The 19810-nt window shown below is 37.2% G+C and overlaps 1 protein-coding gene across 9 annotated transcripts in view; it reads left to right on the top strand.

The window, feature by feature from the left end:
• The window catches only part of NPVF (neuropeptide VF precursor), a 48607-nt gene extending 29539 nt beyond the window's left edge, over positions 1-19068 (top strand). For 4 of the 9 annotated variants that reach the window (XR_014883896.1, XR_014883894.1, XR_014883886.1 and 1 more), the window contains 2 exons: positions 9425-10048; positions 17413-17523. Coding sequence is in view for 1 of the 9 variants with exons in the window: in XM_031554047.2 (XP_031409907.2) it covers positions 15520-15723; positions 17413-17785; positions 18668-18675 (585 nt within the window). In the remaining 8 variants the exon portion in view is untranslated. The other 5 variants (XR_014883898.1, XR_014883895.1, XR_014883890.1 and 2 more) reach the window with 2 other exon arrangements.
• The last annotated feature ends 742 nt before the right edge of the window (positions 19069-19810 follow it).

The following is a 19810-nucleotide window of genomic DNA, read 5'->3' as shown; positions in this document are numbered from 1 at the left end:
TCTATGTCCAGGTTGATATGCAGTTGCAGAGCAACATACAAAAAGATGTCATTGAACTCGTTAATTCAGTCCAAAAAGAAAGTGCTTTCTGGGTTCAAAGTCTTTTTATGATCCAGGCCATATTACAGTTCTGGGCTCCTCCAGGGCAGAATTGAACTAGTGACCAAAAGAGAGGTTATGCAAAGAGAGTCCACATTCATCTGTCTAACGTATTTCACAAAAAAAACCACCTTTATTAACCTAGCTAGGATCCTGCTCTGCTGAAATTCCAAGTACACTAAATTATGCTTCTGTCACATCCTGATTCAGAAGCCAGTGCAATTAATTGCAGCTAATTATACTTGCACAGAGTAATGTATAGAATTTGGGGCTAGTGGCTGGAGAGCAGCCCCGTGGAAAGGGAACTGGGGGGTAAGTAAAGTGTGAGCCAGCAATGTGCCCTGGCAGCCCAAAGGGCCAACTGTGCCCTGAGGTGCCCCAGGCCCAGCACTGCCGCCTGGTGAGGGGAGGGGTTGTCCTGCTCTGCTCTGTGCTGTGCAACCTCATCCAGCACTGGGTGCAGTTTGGGTGCCACAATATAGGAAGGACACAAAACTATTAGAGAGCAGCCAAAAATACAAGAAATTAATTGTAGCTATTGTATTTTGGAAGGCTGACAACAGCCTCCTGAAGAACTGAACCTGCATCTCCCAGGGAGACACATAACACTTAAATCATTAAGCCATTTCCCTGTGATATCCATGCAGTATTATAAAATTAATCTTTTCTAGCAATTAATTAGAGTAGTTACAAGGAAAGTCATGCAGTCTGAGACTCCCATTTATTGCTCAGTGTTTGTTTAGTCAGATTCCCTTAAGCCATTAATAGAGCTTAATGTTAATTTTCTTAATGCTTCCAATCAGCATGTGCAGAGTTACAGCTCCACTAGGGATTCACAGATTATCCCAACATATAGTAAAAATAAACAATAGATGCTATTCCCCTGTACATGTCAGTCTTCCTCGATACCCTAATGAGATAATATTTATGCCAGTCAGAAATGATAGCAGTGGGTAACCAAAACTTCTCCATCTGTAACTGAACTTTCTTACACATTCAGCCCTAAAGAGGTTAAAAGTGAAAAGCTGTCTGGTTTTGTTTCTGAAACTGTAAATAAGTAAAGAAAACAAGTACATTCTTTAGTCAGACTTCTTTTCTCTAAAGATGTTTCTCTGGAAATTCTTGAAAAGTTGGGTAAAGCACAGTTCCAATTTTGTTGAAAGGAAGTGAGCTAAGAGGAGATCCTGAAAATGCCAGACCTAAATATGAACTGGAATTTATTGAAATGCCTGTCATGTCTAATGCATAAAGCCTGGTTATTTCATCAAAGTCACTTTGAATCAATCCTCTGTACTTAATCACGTGAAAAACTCTAAGCTCATGTAGGAGATTTTGAGCTTATGTACGTAACTCAACAACTGGCCCAAATCTCCACTGGTCTCAGATTCCAGTGATATAGAAACTTGTCTCAGGATGCCAGAATGTGATAACTACATTTGTTACACTTTCCTAAAGAAGTCAGTCAATGAAAAAAAAATTAAAAACTATTGTTCCAAAGACAAATTATTGCACCCCTTAAAAACAATCCAACCACAAAAATACCCAATTCAAAGCCAGGGGCAGTCACTAAACAGTGGCTGCTTAACAAACTTAATTTTGTATGTTTTCTTCTTCATACTCCAGAATGGTGATTAACAGTCACAGAACTGGATCAGTGATCCCCAAGCCCTTCATTTCTTCATACTTAACTGGAAAAAATAGGAGTCTGAGATTGTTTCAAAAAGCCAGGAAGCCCTTGGCATACAAATGGCATCTAGAAAACTGCAAATCTCATGTAAAAAGAGATTAGATGCTCCATTCCATGTGAAGGAGAAGCTCATGTGTGCAGAGAACAGGTCAGCCCAGAATAGGCCAAACCCTCTGAGTTCCATCAGGTGCCAGGACCATGAACCCAGCAATGGGTAATTGACCTCCTCATTAAAGCATTTACCGCAGCACACGTATGCCTGTCTCCATCTCCTCAAACCTGCAAATGAACTACTGTTAAACAAACTCAATGTCCACGCAATACTGGGAGTTTAAATTCAGGCATGTCAGCATTACTTGTGAGGAGAGGTTTGATCCTTAAATACCTCTTCTTTGATAAGCAGAAAATGGGCTATTTTAACACTCTTCTGTCTTGTACCTGAATAGCAGTCATCAATCAATACTTTCTTTTACATCCTGCCTTCTCTTATTGTTTACAGTATTTTATTTTCCAATCTTGGAAAACTATTTTTACAACCTCATTTAATTTTTCTTTCTTTCCTCCTGAATTTGAACTTCCTACATATAATCAAACCTAATACACTGCAGATATGTTTACTGCAGTTCAAAAGCACTACTTTTTGTCAGCTTTTTGGAAGAAGAAATGCTAAAAAAAAAATCATCTGTGTGTTGCAGAACCTAATAGTATCTCATTGAACTCTGAGATCTTCGCTCCAGAGATGAACCTAGAGAAAAAAGATGAAGTATATTCTGAGAAAAATGGATATGTATGTGTCAGAGGTATATCGGTTTCTCATCAATATGAAACCACTAACTGCTAAGACCAATAACAGCTTCAGGGTTATTGCTGTCAGTAGTTTCTCAAACATATCAGCTAATAATGACTATTGCTGTGTTGGTTTTTTTTTGGTCTCCTAGATGGGAATCTCTACGTTCATCACTGATACTTTCAACACTGAAATTCAAATACACTCTCATGATCAGATGTCAGGGCTGTCATCAGATGACTAAGTTTACCCCTTAGCTTCACAGACAATAAACAGATACTAAGATGCTACACTCTTTCCAAAATGTAGTTCTGCTCTGTTGAGTTGTTGTGGAGACAAAGATTCTCTTCAGTAATGGAATTGGTTAATAGCTGTTGGTTTGGGGAACTGTCTGCCAGCAACCAAAGAACAGCTCAGTATAGCACCTAAATGGAAAGAGTTGTTCTGTACTCATACACATTCCAGTTCATACTCTTTCCTGTACTTCAAAGACGAGCTGGCAAATTGTCAGTGCTCAAGAACATGACGGTGTATCTTCTGATGGAATCGTATTGAATCGATTACTTAAGCATCCTTTTCTCATATATGAGATGCTGACTCCCAGTATCTCACAGCATAGCAAAATAATTGCACTCTCTGATGAAGTTGTAGCTTTGTTGTAGTTGGAATGGCATAGAAGTGGACAGGATTAAAGCAAAGGCTTTAAGTGGATTAGCCACTGTTGTAGGAAAAACAATCATACCCTTCTAGGCACAGTTTTTTTTCTATAGTTCTAAAAGAAAGCAACATGTTTTTAGAGATAAATGCACATTGTCAATAACTAGGTTTGGCTCAGTAATTGCTGTTTTTACATTGTCTGAGAAAAAGTGCAATTAGTTTCTTTGGAAAACGGATGGCTAAACAGTGGGGAAGGTAAGATTTCATTTCTTCTCCTTTGTCCTATCATGTAAAAAGGGCACAGATTTTGTTTAAATTATTCACACTAAAATTGTGATTAAAAAATGAATATATATATATATATTTTTTTTTTAAGAGAATAGTACTTAACAACACAGTGTATAAGTGATGTGGTAGGAGCTTGCTTTTATTTTTTCATTTAATAAATGCATTACAGGAAAGCAGACATGACCACACCAAAAAGCAGGTAAGATCTTAAAACATGAAAAACTGCTTTTTTAATGAGATCCTCCTTCCCCTCTCTCTTATTATGAATTTTTGTGAAACCCAAAGCCTGGTTTTTCTTGTTTAGAAAGTGTTTTTTCTTTGTTGGCATTCAATGGCTTTACAAGAGAAAATAATGAAAGCAAATAAAACCTGTAACCATTACCACCAGGGAGGGCAGAAGTCAAATGAGAGAAAGCTGATGTCTTTGAGATGACAGAGCCACAAAAGACAGGTCTTAACAGAGTAAGGCATTCAAGAGACTGCGTTAGGGACTGTCAAACCTACCTCACTAACACCAATTAACTGGGAGATAGGGGAATCTTAGAGCTGGGATCAAAGCCTTTCTTGTCCAGATGAAAGATCACATCAGCTTTGAAAGAAAGCTCCAGATGTCTATGGGGAGAAAAAGAACATCCCTCTCCCATTCAGCTTATTTTTCAATGAATTTTGAATCACTTTGTCAAAAGAAACAAAATAACATCCTAGCTGGAGAATATGTTAGATGTGTCATTTTAAAACAATATGAAGTCAGGACAGTGATAGCCAATTTAGGGGGACAATCTGATCCTTTCCCAAGATTCCATTGCTTTTGAGGCAGAGCAATATTAAATCATTCTCTCTAATTAATTCTCTGTTTAAGAAGAAGAAATCTTTGAAACCAACCAACCGAAAACAAAAAACAAAACAAAACAAGCAAACAAAAACCAACTCGAAACAACAAACTGCCTTCTCTTCCTTCATGTATGAAGGATGTCATGGCATCATTGCATAGTATATGTTACAGCAAACCACATCCATTAATAATGACCTCCGTGTGCTGTAACTTACTAAAAAGGTTACAGTACATATCAGCCAAATTGGCTTAACAAAGTTCCATAAAATGTTATGTGAATAGTAAATTCAAAGATATTTCATGCATTAGTGGATCAGAAAAACTTACCGGAAAAGAATATCTGACACCATGTTCACTGCCCCATTCATTTCAGAAAGCCTATAGATCAGCTGATAGCTTTAGAGATTGAAATATGCAAATACTTCATTGCTAGCAAGGAACAGGCATATTAGGGAATATAAACACAGTCATACATACTAAAGACTTTACTTTGGGGACAGAGGCTGCTTTCTTGGTGTCAGTGGGCATTTTGCTAGAGTAAGGCTGTAACATGGACTAATCCTATGCTTGCTTGTCTCAATGTCTGTTTTAATTCTGAGTAACAATACAGTCAGGGAACACATGCATTTCTTTATTTATGCATGACAAACAACAGTCTTGGTTATTTTAGCATTCGTTGGGCAGGATTTTCAGGAAAGCTTTCACAGAACACTTAAAAATGCAAGGTGTCAAGAGAAAATGTCGGAGCAATCAAGATGGATCTAAAACAAGGCATTGAAATAAGAAGGTTTTGTAGCTTAAGAGAAGATATTCAACAGCTGTAGTCTGCTATTTCAGGAATTAATTTCACTGTGCTATACTAGCTACATTATGTTCAGGAATAATTTTGTCTCTGCCTGCTGTGAATCTAGGCATTATTTTGTCTCCTTGCAAAAATATATTTACAACAAAGATGATTTTATACCAAAGTGCTCCAAGCTTTGATGATGTATGGGTTGAACTCAGAAGAGCTTTTCTCAGGTTACTCTTTCTGCAGGGAACAGGAGGACTGTGCTCCCTGTTAGAATTCACCTGCGCACAGTAATCTTGCTTGGATGGAGACTGGTATATCAGAGACACACACTAACAACTGCAGTGAGGAAAGCATACAGTATCTCCAGATATAAATATATGGATCCTTTGAAGTGAGAGAGCATTAAATATAAGAATCAGAAACGTGCAGTACTGATTTTTGGCTTATCTTAAAAAGAAACAAACTTTCAGGTACTGTGAACACTGGTTTATATCATGTTACTGCTGCTCATTTTGCTTTGATTTATCATTACAGAAGCAGACGTAAAAGTATTCCATTCTCTTAAACACCACTAAAATGCACAAATTATCTTATAAATAAAAAAGTCTATAAAATAACAGACTTGGAAATATTCATGTAAATATTCTGCTTTAGATAAACCAGTTGTCTGAGCAAAATAATTTTATAAATTTGTGTAAAACTACATCAGAAAACAATGAGCATTCATTCCCTTCGGAAACCAAAGTGGATAAATAGGTTTAGTCATCTCTATCCCAAGAGAGTCTTATAGCATGCATTTTTTTCAGTGTAAAGTGCAAAGAATCGCATTGCATTTTGAATTCCATTTTAAAACAATTAAAGGTTTGATTGTGTCACTTTCCTTGTGTTGGAATGTACTTCAAGATGTACTCAGCTTACGACATATGTTCAAGGAAAACTACTCAAGTACTTAACATCATTAACTATGATTTTATGTGCTTTGTTGGATCTGGGCCTAAATGTATAGAGCATATTACTAATCTTGCAAGTGAATGACAAAAATTAATGTCATCTAAGCAATTAATGAAATGAATTTACTCCAGATCTAGGTCACTATATATCAGAGCAGCATCCTTTTCATTTAATTTAAACGTCCAGGTTATTTAAGTCAGATTTGTAGGGTTATATGGAGGATTTCTGATTTTGTTCACAGAGCCACCAGAATTCAAAATAGTGTCATAAAAGTATATTTAAAGGCCAAATTAACTAATGGGAATGTTTAAAGTCTGATTTCATAATCTTTCTTATTGACATTGGTATTTTGTATATTTGGTTGTTTTTTTAAGATATATCTTAGGTTAAGGACATTTATCACAATTGGTATCTATTTTTAATTGCAAGTAAAATGCTAATGAGCAAGTGACAATTCTTGTATGTTTACCAGTAAGATTTGCTACCTACTTCTATCTCCCGATCCTCTGTCTAAAGTTCTCTTAAATAAATATCTCATGCCCCCATGTGGTTAAATTGAGAGAATGCTGAATAAATCCGTTAAAGCTGGTTTTTTTTGTTGTCGTCGTTTCAGTGTACAGCACTGTGTGCACTAAAAGAATGATAACCAAACTGCACAATATCCTAATTTAGATACTTTACTGCTTAATATCCTAATTTAGATATTTTACCAACGTTGATAAATGTTTCATAATCTAGAAAATGCTGTGCTGTTTTAGGCACTACCATAAGCTTACCTGGAATAGAGTACACAAAATTCTGACAAAAACTGACTCATTTGAAACTGCAATACGTATTGTACTTATTAGTTTTTAGAAGGGCATGAGCTAAAATCCATCTGTTAGCGTCTAGCCATCTTAGCTTATAGGTATTCAATTAAAACTACATCCTGAAAATATGAATTATGATCAAAATCAGTAGATTGTAGATTTAATGTCAATAATGGGGGTGCATGGTTGTTTTTTCTAAGCAAAAGTCTGATGTTGGATGTCTTTGCAAAGCGGGGTTATATCAAGATGGATTTATTTGCATATTTCTTCACATCCCATAATGAAAACAAAACTAAATGATTATCATGGTTCAAATTTAGTGTCTCATTGCTCAAAACAAAGGGAAACAAAAACATCTCCCACATGTGGCAGATCCTGTAACTCAGCAGTGGTAATTTTCTGGAGTAGAACTGAAGATAACTTAGTATTCTTAACAAAAATCCATTCTGATAATTTTTGTTCATCTAAAACCATGGTCCTGCGGACTTGTCCAATATATACCAATGAGTTTGCCTGTGGAGACAAAGGTTCTGTTCCTTGTAGCCACAGACAAACTTTATGACCCGCAGTGATATCAATGCAAGCCATACTGAAAGATGTAAGTAGGGACACCGAGTTTTCTAAATGCCAAGGTCAACTACTTCCATCACAGTCAAAGGCTTCTGGGCATCCCCTACCTCTTCATTCAAATCTTTTTAACTCTCCTAAATAGCTGCCCAGTATTGCTGCCAAGTTTGTGCTGTCCCACTCTCAGGGTACAATGGGTGGATGTCCCGTTGAGCTCACTGTTAGACACAAGTTATCTATTTGCACTAAATAATTGGCACAATTACCTGTGGAGCAGGACATGGCTGTGACACTGCAGCAGCCCAGAGCATGACACTTAAATTAGCTACCTACCGTGTTCTTCCCCTTTCACTGTGATTACCTCCCTGCCATATACACAACTAATCAAATTAACTGTTAAGTCCATCTGTTCTGAACCCAAATCCATGGGGTTGCAGTAGTGTGGTGTCAAGACCAAGCCCTGTTTCTGCCTGAAACGCACCATGCTGGCCGCCCCTCAGCCTTCTATTATGGTGGCATCCTGTGCAAGAGGCGAGTGAGATGAACCTTAATTGAGAAATTAATGTGCAGCAGGGGGGAAGAAAAAGAAATACATGAGTGTGGGAGGCTTACAGCTGTTTGTCCTACTGCCGTGTGAGATTGGTAGTCATTATGCCTTCCCATGTCTGGACAAACAGTTGCTAAATTAAACAGTCTTCACAGAGACAAAGAGAGGCAGATGATGCAGCTTCCCCCTCTTTAGGAGCAGTCTGCTCCTAAAGAATGGCTTTAATTTTTTCTGAACCCCCCCCTCCCCCAAAAAAACCCACACGCAAGAATATAGGGAACTATATGATAGAATTAGGTGAGTGTTATCAGTATCTCTAGTAATGCACTGCTGTAAATAGAAAAATAAATAGCTCATGACTGTAAAAAATTACAGTGCTGTAAATCCACCTGGGGATTGAGGTGATGTCATAAACTATAATAGCAAAACTCAAGTGGCCTTATACAGTCACTACAATCCAGCAATGGAATTATAACCGTATAACTCAAAATTTACTCAGTTCTTACACTTTATAAAGCAAGAATCTGTGCTTTGGATAGATGCCCTGCACAGGATCTCCAAGTTTACAGTTCCTGTTCCTGTTCTTTCTGCTTCTACCTCTTGCTCTGATTAATCCACAGGCACATCATAGGCAGTTCTCCCCTCTCCAAACATTTCCCCTACCATGCAGCACCTGCCATAATCACTCCTTTGCTACCACAGCTAAAATCCCCTGATTTTCAGAGAATCATAAAATCATTTGAGTTGGAAGGGACTCTTAAAGGCCATTTAGTCCAATTCCCCTGCAATGAACAGAGACATCTACAGGTAGATCAGATTGTCTGAGAACTGAGTGGTGATAACCTGACTTGGAATTTGATAAGGATTTTGAGGAAAAGTGCTTCCTCTAGAAAGTATTTATTTGATATTCAAGCCAATATATCAAGAATTAAAATGTGACCTCAGGTCACTGTCAGCCTATGACAGAAATGTTGGGCACTACTGGTGACTCTGAGCAGGATCGATAAATGTTTTTCATAAATTTGGGCATTTTGTGAAATGGTTTGGAAATGCTACAGAACTGACAGTACATGAGCTCCAGCACCCAATTGTGCCTCATTACTTGCAGTCTTCCTACTAGAAACTTAGTGATCCCTTGTTCGTACAGAGATCAATGTATCAGACCTTCACAAAGATCTGTCCTCTGTATCTCAGATTCAACAGGTATACCTGGACCATTTGAAAAAAGAATCAAGAGGGAAAGTAGTGGAGAAGAGTGGCATTCCCTATCATTTTTTCACGGTGTAAAGAGATGTTGCCAACCTCGTGGCTAATGCTCAGCTCAAAGTTAACTGATGACACAGTCACCTCCTCTACCATTATTTGCAAAGTCAGTACTTCCCACTGAAATCCTATTTCCTGTTCCAGGATACTGTCTAACATCACCGTCAAAGAAAAAGCATGGATGAAAAGAAGATTTTTCTCTTCCACTTCCCTTTGAAAAGTTACATGAAGAAAGAGAAAGAAGCTTGGCCTCAAATCAGCCGGACCTTCTTCCTTCTCCAGCTTTGTCAATAAAATGCATGCAGACTCTTTCTAACTAAAGGAAACGAGTTGTTTTCCTTTATTTTTTTTTTTTTCTTCTTCTAAATTGCCTATGTTTTTTCCTAAATTGAATATCAGACCTTGCAATCCACAACTCATCTAACAAGTTGTGCAATTTTCATGCTCTTCAGTGTTTTTATAGGAGATGCAAGGGACCCATTAGATGAGCACCATATTTCTAAAAAAAAAAAAAAGTCATTCTGAAAAGGGGAAGAACAGGGAAAAAGACATCGATATCTATAACGAACAGAGGTTCTGAACTGAAAACCGAAAGGGAAAACTTGGAGACCCTAGATTTAATCAGATTTTTCTTTCTTCTCTTATAAGACTTTATGAAGTCTTTTTTGATTTGCAGCCAACCAAAGCACTTTTAATAATGTATGGTAAAGAGGTTTAATTTTTAATATACAAGAATGGGCTAGAGCTGCTACACACTGTATTAGATTGGTAAGTACACTATTACACTCTACAGAGCTGTTAGTAGAAAAGAAGAATGCATTTATATCCCAAATGCTATTGAAAACATGTTTATTTCATTACAAACACCAATGTATAATTGAAGAACCTGTCTAACTTTAAATTATTGATCACATCTTTTTTAACAGGAAGATTAAGTCGTTTTCAGACTGTTACCATAATAACTTAAGCCTCTTACTGTTTTCTGTCTCCCATGCTGTTCTGCTGCTCCAAAAGCTCAAGGGAAACAAACAAACAAAAAAACATTAAAATGTGAAGTTATATAGATATATTCTGGATTTAGCTGATGAAGGTGGCAATATTTTTAGACACTTTGATTCATAAGGACTAGCCTTAAAATAAGATTATTTATACCTTAATGTTTGCATGCATTTGTCTTTTGTCTACTTCTGCCCAGCTAATAGGAAAGCTCAGAGCTATTTGAACATCTGGTTTAAAAGCAAAAGTGTGATTCAGGGGAAGTAGTTTCACCAAGTTGTGGGTTTGTTTCCTTGCCAATCCATCCTACAGAAAGAAGAGTACCTTCATAGAAGAGTAAATTTCCCAATTTCCTTTCAAAATCACCAAAGCTGACATGATGTCTCATTAATAAAGATAGAAACTCTCACCATGCTCACAGTAATTGAACAGATTTTGAGGCTTTATACCTGTAGTATTTCACCAGAGCCTTTCCTGATTTAGTACTGGTTTCCTAATGAAATGAGGCAGATCTGTTTCTCTGTGCAGAAATGTGTGTTTGTCAATGACCCTTATAACTTTCAAATCTGCAAGCTAAGTTCAGTTGAATTTGGCATGGTTGAAGTGTCACTGAAATGTTGTGTCTTGATAACAGACAAGGCAAGAGAGGACAGACATGTTGCTCATGCAAGGATCCTGCAGTAAGGCTAGTCCATAACGTACTTCATAGAAACCATACTGGCATTTACTCTTCGCTCACAAAGTCATGGGAAGCCAAGCTTCACTGGTTCTACTGATCACTTAAATATTTATTCTCAGTATGACAGGGAAACTAGGCCTACACACATGTACAATGTCAGGGTATTGACTGCAATGAAGGTATGAATATGCTTAGATCTATATACATTACAGGCAAACACACCTTGAATTGCATATCGAAACTGGAGCACAACATAGCAATGGCAGCACAACTCAGAATCAGATTCCATAGGAGAGGTTGAAAAACAAATAGAATTGTTTGCCAGTGAAAAAAATGATACATTTTTAAATCTTCTTACTTCAAAATGAGCCATAGAATAGGTCATATAATACCTAAAGGCAAAATGAATATATTATGAATGATTTATCATTATGGAAATGCGCGGATGCTTATTGGTGGCATGAGTCGTATAACATGCAATTTTCACAAAATATGTTGTTAATAATAGATAAGGGTTTATCACTATATTATTATAAGAAACAGAAGGAACAATATTAAAACTTGTTCTTTCATTGGAATCAAATAATTTACTGTACCTTGAGTTGTTTATGAAATTGAGCTACTCATACTATTACTACTAATTACATTTTAAGGCCAAATTTTTAAAGTAGATATACATCAAGTTATTGTAGTAACTCATCACAGACCAGATTGACCTCACTGTTGTACCAGTAAGTTAAAATAAATGCTCTCACCTATGTCTACCTACACTAAATGGAGAGAAGAAGCAAGCACTTCTTTGTCTTTGTTTCTAACATACATCTGCAGGAAAACTCTTAAAATTGGCTCTGTAAAGCTTAATTCACATGCAGCTGAGTGGGCTCATTCCTATTTAACTGTCTGGGGAATTTTCAGACCATGAGTTCAGTTATGATCAAGTCCTCTGAATAGCTTGGCTGATGAGTGATGTAAGACAGCAAGACAAAACAAGTCTGGGACAAGAGGCTAGGAACACTAAAGTTGTTTTTAACAGTACTTAAAGGCCCCCATACACCTTAATCTGAACTTTGTGTGGATCATGCTGGAGCTGTTCAGGTATGGGTAGCCCTCCTCCCCAGCACTGTGCCACTAGTGAGTATGTCTTCCTTCTCAAAATAAATCATTTTAGTAAGTCATCACAGGATGCTCCCTACATTACAAGTTACCTTGGCCAGCTTATGTCACTACTGGAGATGGTCAAAACACAGCAGAATTTGCAGTCACATTCTTGTACTTGAGCTCTTGGGTCTGAGAAGTCCTACCACAGGAAAGATAATGATCAGTCTTCATAACTGCTTGACTTGAAATTTCCAAAGAGTTCCTGCTGTAGTGCCATCAGAGGAAAATTAACTCGTGAGAAAGTACAGGGTATGTACAACACTGCCTGGCATGCAAACTACCTGAAAACTTCATTGTTCATTGTCTTAGAAAATCAGTGCACGTCGGAGACAAACTGAATGCCAGGAAAAGCTAATACACCTTTGAAAACAGCAATAATTTTTCGTATTCTGTCTAGGGAAAACAGAATTTGTGTTTGTGCCAAACAGTGCAGGAGAGTTTTTGGATCTTGCCAATTCCATTTCGTTCAGAGATCAAAACTTTCCACATAGCTAATTGAAAAGCCATTGATCAGGATAAGTTCATAATCCAGCAGTAACTTAAAAGAAAACCAAATGGTAAATGACCACACGTTCCACAGTTATTAGCACAGGAATTGCATTCATTATTGTTTTTATTGTTAGCATAAAGAAAAGGAATTTGGAAAATCCATCTGCTCCCACAGATGGAAGCCGTGTGACATGAGGCTCCAGAGAGTCAGAAACTCACACTCAGTTCTCAGTGAAAAGAGGCAACTGCTGCCCCAACCTGCCTCAGCACCAAGAAGACACAGGTTCCTTTTAGGGTCCTCCTTTTATTCCCTCTGTTTTCCAAAGAATTTGGCCTGGCTTCTAGTACTCCCAAATCTCCACTCCACCCCAGGAATATTTATTATTTTCCAAACAAAAAAGTTCACCTATTCTTAGAGGAGGGCTGTTACCAAGGCAATTTGAGGGAAGGTGATGCTTTTTTACTTCCTATAAGAGACTGTGTATGTAAATAAATACCAACAACTATGCTTCAGCAATCTTTACTGCTCAAGTATCTTTTCCCTTGCCCATCCACCACATCCCAATCCAAAACCACATCTTGTACAAAAGAGGTTGCAAGGCAAAGCATTGCGTTGGTGCAGAACTGTGCTTATTTTCCTGTAACATTTCATTTTTTCCAACAGTTCTCTGAAGGAAGTCTCAGATCTTTGAACCCAGCCTTTTCTGCTGTCAGGCAGGGCCAGAAAGCAAAGACAGAGAAAAGGAACAAAGAGAAAATGAATGCAAATAATGTCTATAGCAACAAGGGAAAGCTGCATACAAAAGGCAGTGACTAATTAAAATGTATTCTTTTCTCACAAGGAACTCCTAATTAGCTCTCTAATACCATTCTCATATAATTTATCAATTTGATGCTCTCCTGTCACATAAAAAAATGTGCAGAATCTTCCTCACTATCTCCACCCAAGAGAAACTACAACTTTTCCACTTCCACTCTGAACAGGATTTCTCTTTCTGGGAAAGGGGACATATCCCTACACACTGTATCTAACAGATTCACCTTAGATACTGGTAGCAAGACAGATCCCCACACATGGCTCACCTGACACAGCTGTGCTCCCAGTCTCAGCCCTGCTGGAGGAATGGATGACACAGCAAATGAATGTCTTAGTGTCTGAAAATCTAGTGGTCCTTATCTCAGGGATAGGATTACATCTGATTCCTGAGCTGGAACCCATAGTTCAGAGAACTCAAGGGAAGGCATTCAGCACTCCTCTGATGCAGTTACACCGTTTATCTGGAACGGGGAGCAACAGCAGGTGGGCTGGCACTGAGGCTAGGCTAAAAGAGCAGTATTTCTCAGGAATTACCAGGTAAGAAGAGACACACAGCCTGTTTAGTCTACTGCTCCTTCAGGGTGATATGACAGATGCTTCACTAGAACGTAGCTCTGTTACACAACTTATGTTTAGTGTTTCCTCTTATGTAGTTACAGGAACTGGGAAATGGTTTCAAGGTAAAAGGGAAATGGTTTCAAACTAGAATAGAGGAAAATTAGATTGGACATAAGGAAGAAGTTTTTTACAGTGGTATTGGTGAGGTACTGGAACAAGTTGCCCAGAGAAGCAGAGGAAGCTCCATTCCTGGAGACACTCAAGGTCAAGTTGGACAGAGCTCTTAGCAATCTGATCCAGCCATAGGTGTCCCTGTTCATTGCAGGGGTGTTGAACTAGATGATCTTTAATGGCCTCTTCCAATTCAAATGACTCTATGAGTCTGTCAGAGCAGTTTCCTGCATGTGATTTGTGGTAGTCATAAGTCCTGAGAGAGATTTTTTAACTCAAATACAAAGCAGTTTTAAAGCCTCCAGGATCTTCATTTCAGAGAAACTAAAGCAGATGTGTGCCACACAGCTTTAAACCCATACAAGCAGCCATCTTAATTCTAAAATGAGTTTATTTGCAAATGCGTCAGACCCGCAGTGCAGTAAATACTATCAACTTGTCTAGAGTCCAATCTACCAGTCTGAATATCTACCACGAGATAAGATTTCTCCTTATGCAGCTGATTTTAAGTATTAACATAAGAGATTTAGGCAATCTTTTTCAGAATTTAAATGTAACAAATGGCAGAACATCACAATATGCTTTTCTGTGGCAGCTTGGCTCACTGGCCTACCTAGCAATCAATTCAGTGTGTGCCTTAAGGGCATGTTTAATATGCAGCTTGAATCACTTTCCAGGACAGAGCAAGCACAGGCAGTCCAGTGCTGTCATCACATGCAACAAAGTGGCAGAAGCCTTTTTAAAAACTGCTGTTGGAAATTTGGCCTTAAGAACATAAAAACTAACACAGCTTTTGAACTGTCTAAAAATGTAAGTGATGAGCAGGATTTTAAAAACATGTTCCTATTTCAGTCAGAGTACAAATTAACATTTACATTTAGAGTATAGACACTATGTACATCAATAGATCTCACTGATGAAAAATACCTCTTACGATCCAATCAGGAACCTCAATACACAGCATTTGATTTCAATGGGTCAAATGTCTTCAGTTGTATGCATCCAAAAAAAATCATGTGATCCAAAAGGACTACTAAAGAATACATGCATGGAAAAAGCTTCCTTTCTTAGTACTTCTGAGGTCACTGATACAAAAGAAAAAGTAAGGTGGTTTCGTATACAAATAGTTGCAACGCATTTTGGCTGTTGTATTATGGCTTTCAAATTTAGTTAATTAAGATACATTTCATTAGAAGAAAATATTTGTAAAGTCAGCTAACAAGAAGCTATGTTGATTAAAGAGGTTCACAAAAGAAATTCCCAACATTCTTCAAATACATTCAAATTACTTCCCTAATTAATATTAAGAACCGAGGCTTTTGAGATTGATGTCATAGGAAACAGCATCTTTTTGTTTTCTGATCATATAAAATGATGACAGCTTGCTTTTCTGTAGAGATTCTGAGCTTTCTAACTAAGCTTCATTTGAGAGAAATGGAAATCATTTCAACCCAGAAGTTTATTCTACTTACTTTGGGTACAGTGGCGTTTCTAACACCACATGGTGTGTGCCTAGATGAGCTAATGAAATCCAGCCTGGAGAGCAGAGAAGACGCTGATGATAAATATTATGAGGTAAGATTTGTATTACTAAGGTAGTATTTGGGGGAACTGTGGGTCAAATGCTGAGCACTGAATTTATTGATAAAGGCTCTCCTAACTTCATTTCACAGGAACTACACAGTGCAGTATAAAAAAGTCTTGCGGAGAGAATTTTTAGGAAATTTGCTTGCTCTCAAACACATACTGTGTAAATCAATGCATGTATCAATTTTCTTGCAATCCAGCCTTGCGATAGGAGAGACTTTTTCTGACATGTTTACTTACACAGTGGGGTCTCAGTTAACATTCCTGTCACGTATTTCATGCACATAATATAACAAATGCATTATTAATGCAAAATTAATAAAGGTATGCTTGTAATATTCAAAGAATAATGATAAACAGGGACTATTATAAATCTAGTGTAGTTAATAGACTTAAAATTCTATTCTGGAAATTGGCTATAAAAATATCTTTGCAAGGTTGCACATTTGTTATATCTCAATAGATGCCAGATCAAATTTGCACAGTTCATCTGTGCACATTTTTTCTTGTCTATCCCGCAAACACTCCCTGGGAAATAAGAGCCAACCTTTTTTTGTCTCATCATCATTACTGTAATAAAGATACTTCAAGCCAAAATACACCTTTAATTATTTTAGTGAAATCTCCTGGTCTTTAGATCTCTCTTTGATATACTTCAGGTGCACAAGTGCAATCAGAGACATCATTTGTTTAACATTTTAATCATGGAGTATGAACTAGAGTGGTTCATTCTCCTTCTCTCCCAATAGCTAGGGAAGCCATGAAACATAGATAGGAAATTGAAATTAGGATTAGTAGAATTCATGTCTTCAGCTGAAGTAAAAAATCTCTGCTAAGGAAAACTATTTTTGTGACAAAAAGAAATAAATTAGTAGGAGTGATTTTCAATACACCCAGGGAAGAAACACTAATAAATAGCCAAGAGTCACATTGATATAGTGATTTTTCAGGTAGCAGCTGCATTTGACATCATGAAATGTGTAACATACTGAGGTCAGCTCTTTACCGTAGCCACAAAAAGTAGATTTTGTGCTTCTTGGCTCTGACAGCCCATAAACAATCATTGTATCTTCCGTACTAATGGAGGATCAAAGTAACTTAAAGATCAGCACAACTTCTATGCTGCAAGGCCAGAAGAGCATTTACATGGAATTGACTCAAATACTTTCCTTTTATTTTGTTCGCTCATGAGGATGTTGGGTCAAAAGCATCCACCTAATGCCTAGGAAGAAACAAGGTACACTTCCAGATGTTTTGGTCCATCCTCTTATTCATCCAGACCAGATGAGCAAGAGGCTGGTATCAAGTCATAACTACAGCCAGCATCTTCCCCACAGACAACTTCAACCAGTGATATTAGCAAATATGGACCTGAGAACTATTCCTGTCCACACAAAGCTGAGGGCAGAGTTATCAACACTAACAAACAGAAATGTTTCCAACTGACTCAGTTGTGGAAGATGATACAAAGATGTGTTCTTGAGGCCAGTGGACTAAAAAGGTCCACAACATCTTCAAATGAATTAATCCACACTAGAATGGAGTTCAGCAAATACAGCTAAAAGCATTAGATAATAGAAAAGAATGTGTTATCCAGCAGCTTTCTAAGGAAATATGAAAACAAGTACTTTGTCTGATCGGTAGCTGGAATGACTTTTTTTTTCTTTTTTCTTTTAGATTAAAGACAGTATTTTGGAGGAAAAGCAGAGGAGTCTGAATTTTGAAGAAATGAAAGACTGGGGATCAAAAAATTTCATTAAAGTGAACACACCTACAATAAACAAAGTGCCAAATTCAGTTGCTAATTTACCTCTCAGGTTTGGAAGAAGCAATCCAGAAGAAAGAAGCATTAAGCCGAGTGCTTATTTGCCTCTGAGATTTGGAAGAGCTTTTGGAGAGAGCCTATCTAGGCGTGCTCCAAGTTCATCATACAGGCCTGGGAGATCTCCACTTGCTAGAAGTTCTATTAAATCCCTTCTAAATCTGCCACAGAGATTTGGGAAGTCAGTGCCCATCAGTCTATCTCAAGGTGTCCAGGAATCTGAACCAGGTAACACTTAGCAAATGTTCAAGCCATGTATTAAAATGTATATTAAATCATAGCGTAGCAGTGATCAAACACAGCCAGCCTTCCTCAGGCATATTCCCTAAGCACTTTTATATGAGGCCAAATTACCATAAGAAAGATTTGCAGTTTATGAAATCAAAAAGTCTCTGCAAGATCTAGTGGAGAATCTCTTCATGAAATCTTTGCTGATGAGAAGATGTCAAGTAATCAAAGCCAAAGAAGCTCTTCTGAAACGGTTAAGTCTAGCAACATTATCTTAGATCAGTTTTCATTCTGGAAAGTTTAAAGCTTTGGTGTAAAACAAACTTTAAAATATCCCATTTCAGCGCTATAAAGTTATCTAAAAATTACTTTGTTTTCTAAATGTATGCAAATTAGAGTAGCAGAATTGTCAAAATTCAGAACTTACTTAATTGCAGCATGTTGAAATGGTCAGAAGAAAATAGTTCTTTTCCTCATCCAAGCCTATTTTTTCCAGACTGTCCTACTGAGGCAATGATTGAGATTTTTATTTTTTTATTCCAATACCAAATGGGAAATTTTTTTGATGTCTCAAATTTTTTTTAGGATAGGAAAAATATTTTCTGTCCATTTGTAAGAATAATTTAAAATAGTTCTTAAATAACAGTTCTTCAATAACAGTTCTTTTCATATCTGCTGTTTTAAATCTGATCCATCTACTTACTTTGAAACCAACTATCCGAACTTAATTCTGACATAGGCATAAATTGGAAGTTCAGACAGAATAGATTATTGATATTTCAGAATACAATGTTCTTTCATATTTAAATGGATTTCTTTTATTCCTTTCTCACTGTTTCACCTGACTATAACAGATTTGGTTTTATTTTTCTGATTTTTTAGGGATGTGAATTCTCTCAATCACATTCAAGTTATCAAGTTATGAAGATGGAAACTGAAAGACTCAGAAAAGATGTAGTGTGTATTCACTACTAAAGATCTTGAGAAGGGAATGTATATGAGAACTGAAATACAAACCTGTTTTATGTTATTATTATGTTATAATGTGTGTATTCTGTACAAACAATTGATGTATAAGGCAATGATAACTGTAGTGAGTGTTGTACCAGTTTTCTTCAGTGGTGGTGTAGTACAAATTCTATTTACTTCTGTGTGACTTCTGTGTGACTGATACCCTATTGGCTGTAAAAACTAATTTAAAAACAATAGCTGTAGAATTGAAAGCATTTTGAGCAAATTTAAAAGAAACAATGCAAATAAAGGAGCATGATACAAATAAGAAGAAGCCTACTGTGTGACTAACAAACAGAAGTAGAACCAAAATCACTGGTGTCTTTGTGTCATACATAGCTGAAGAAAATCAAGTAAAATGTAGAGGAAGCACTTTTCCTGTAGTTTATGAGTCATGTTAGATATAAATCTGAAAGGCCACTAGTCAGAGAAAAAATCTTGGACATCCATGAGGAATAGCATCTAACCAAACTCTTGCTGTAGTGCAATTACCTTATTTATATGTGAGATAATGTCTTCCCTAACATCCTACAAGATTTGTCCTGTGGGAGTCCTAGTTCCTCTGTTAATGTGAACATTACTGCTACTGGATACATGAGCAGAAGGGGCTATTCCATTGTATGCTCATACTTATATTTCATATTTCTTATTAAAAACATTCCCTTCTAAGTGGAATAGTATAAGTTCAGGCTTCCTCCAAAATGTCAGTAAATTTCCAGTTAGTTTTGAAAAAAAGGGGAATTTGTACCTGTTCACTGGAATCCTGCTGTGATGGACTATACCCAAGATCTATGGGATTATTCTTTCCAGTCCCCAGAGGTCTCACTATCCTGATGGCAAATGCAGCCAGCGGTGGCACTGGGCATTTCCAAAAACACACACAACGAAAACGTACATGCTATACAGCCACAGCTAGCTGCCAATAGACAAGAACAACACATTTGAAGGAACAACATAAGCACCAACAGGATACACACAAGCATAAAATGGCCTGATCCTCTTCTCACTCATAGG

Source organism: Meleagris gallopavo, chromosome 6 (genome assembly GCF_905368555.1).
Source record: "Meleagris gallopavo chromosome 6, MGAL_WU_HG_1.1, whole genome shotgun sequence".
Taxonomy (NCBI): domain Eukaryota; kingdom Metazoa; phylum Chordata; class Aves; order Galliformes; family Phasianidae; genus Meleagris; species Meleagris gallopavo.
This window is presented reverse-complemented; position numbering and strand designations above follow the sequence as displayed.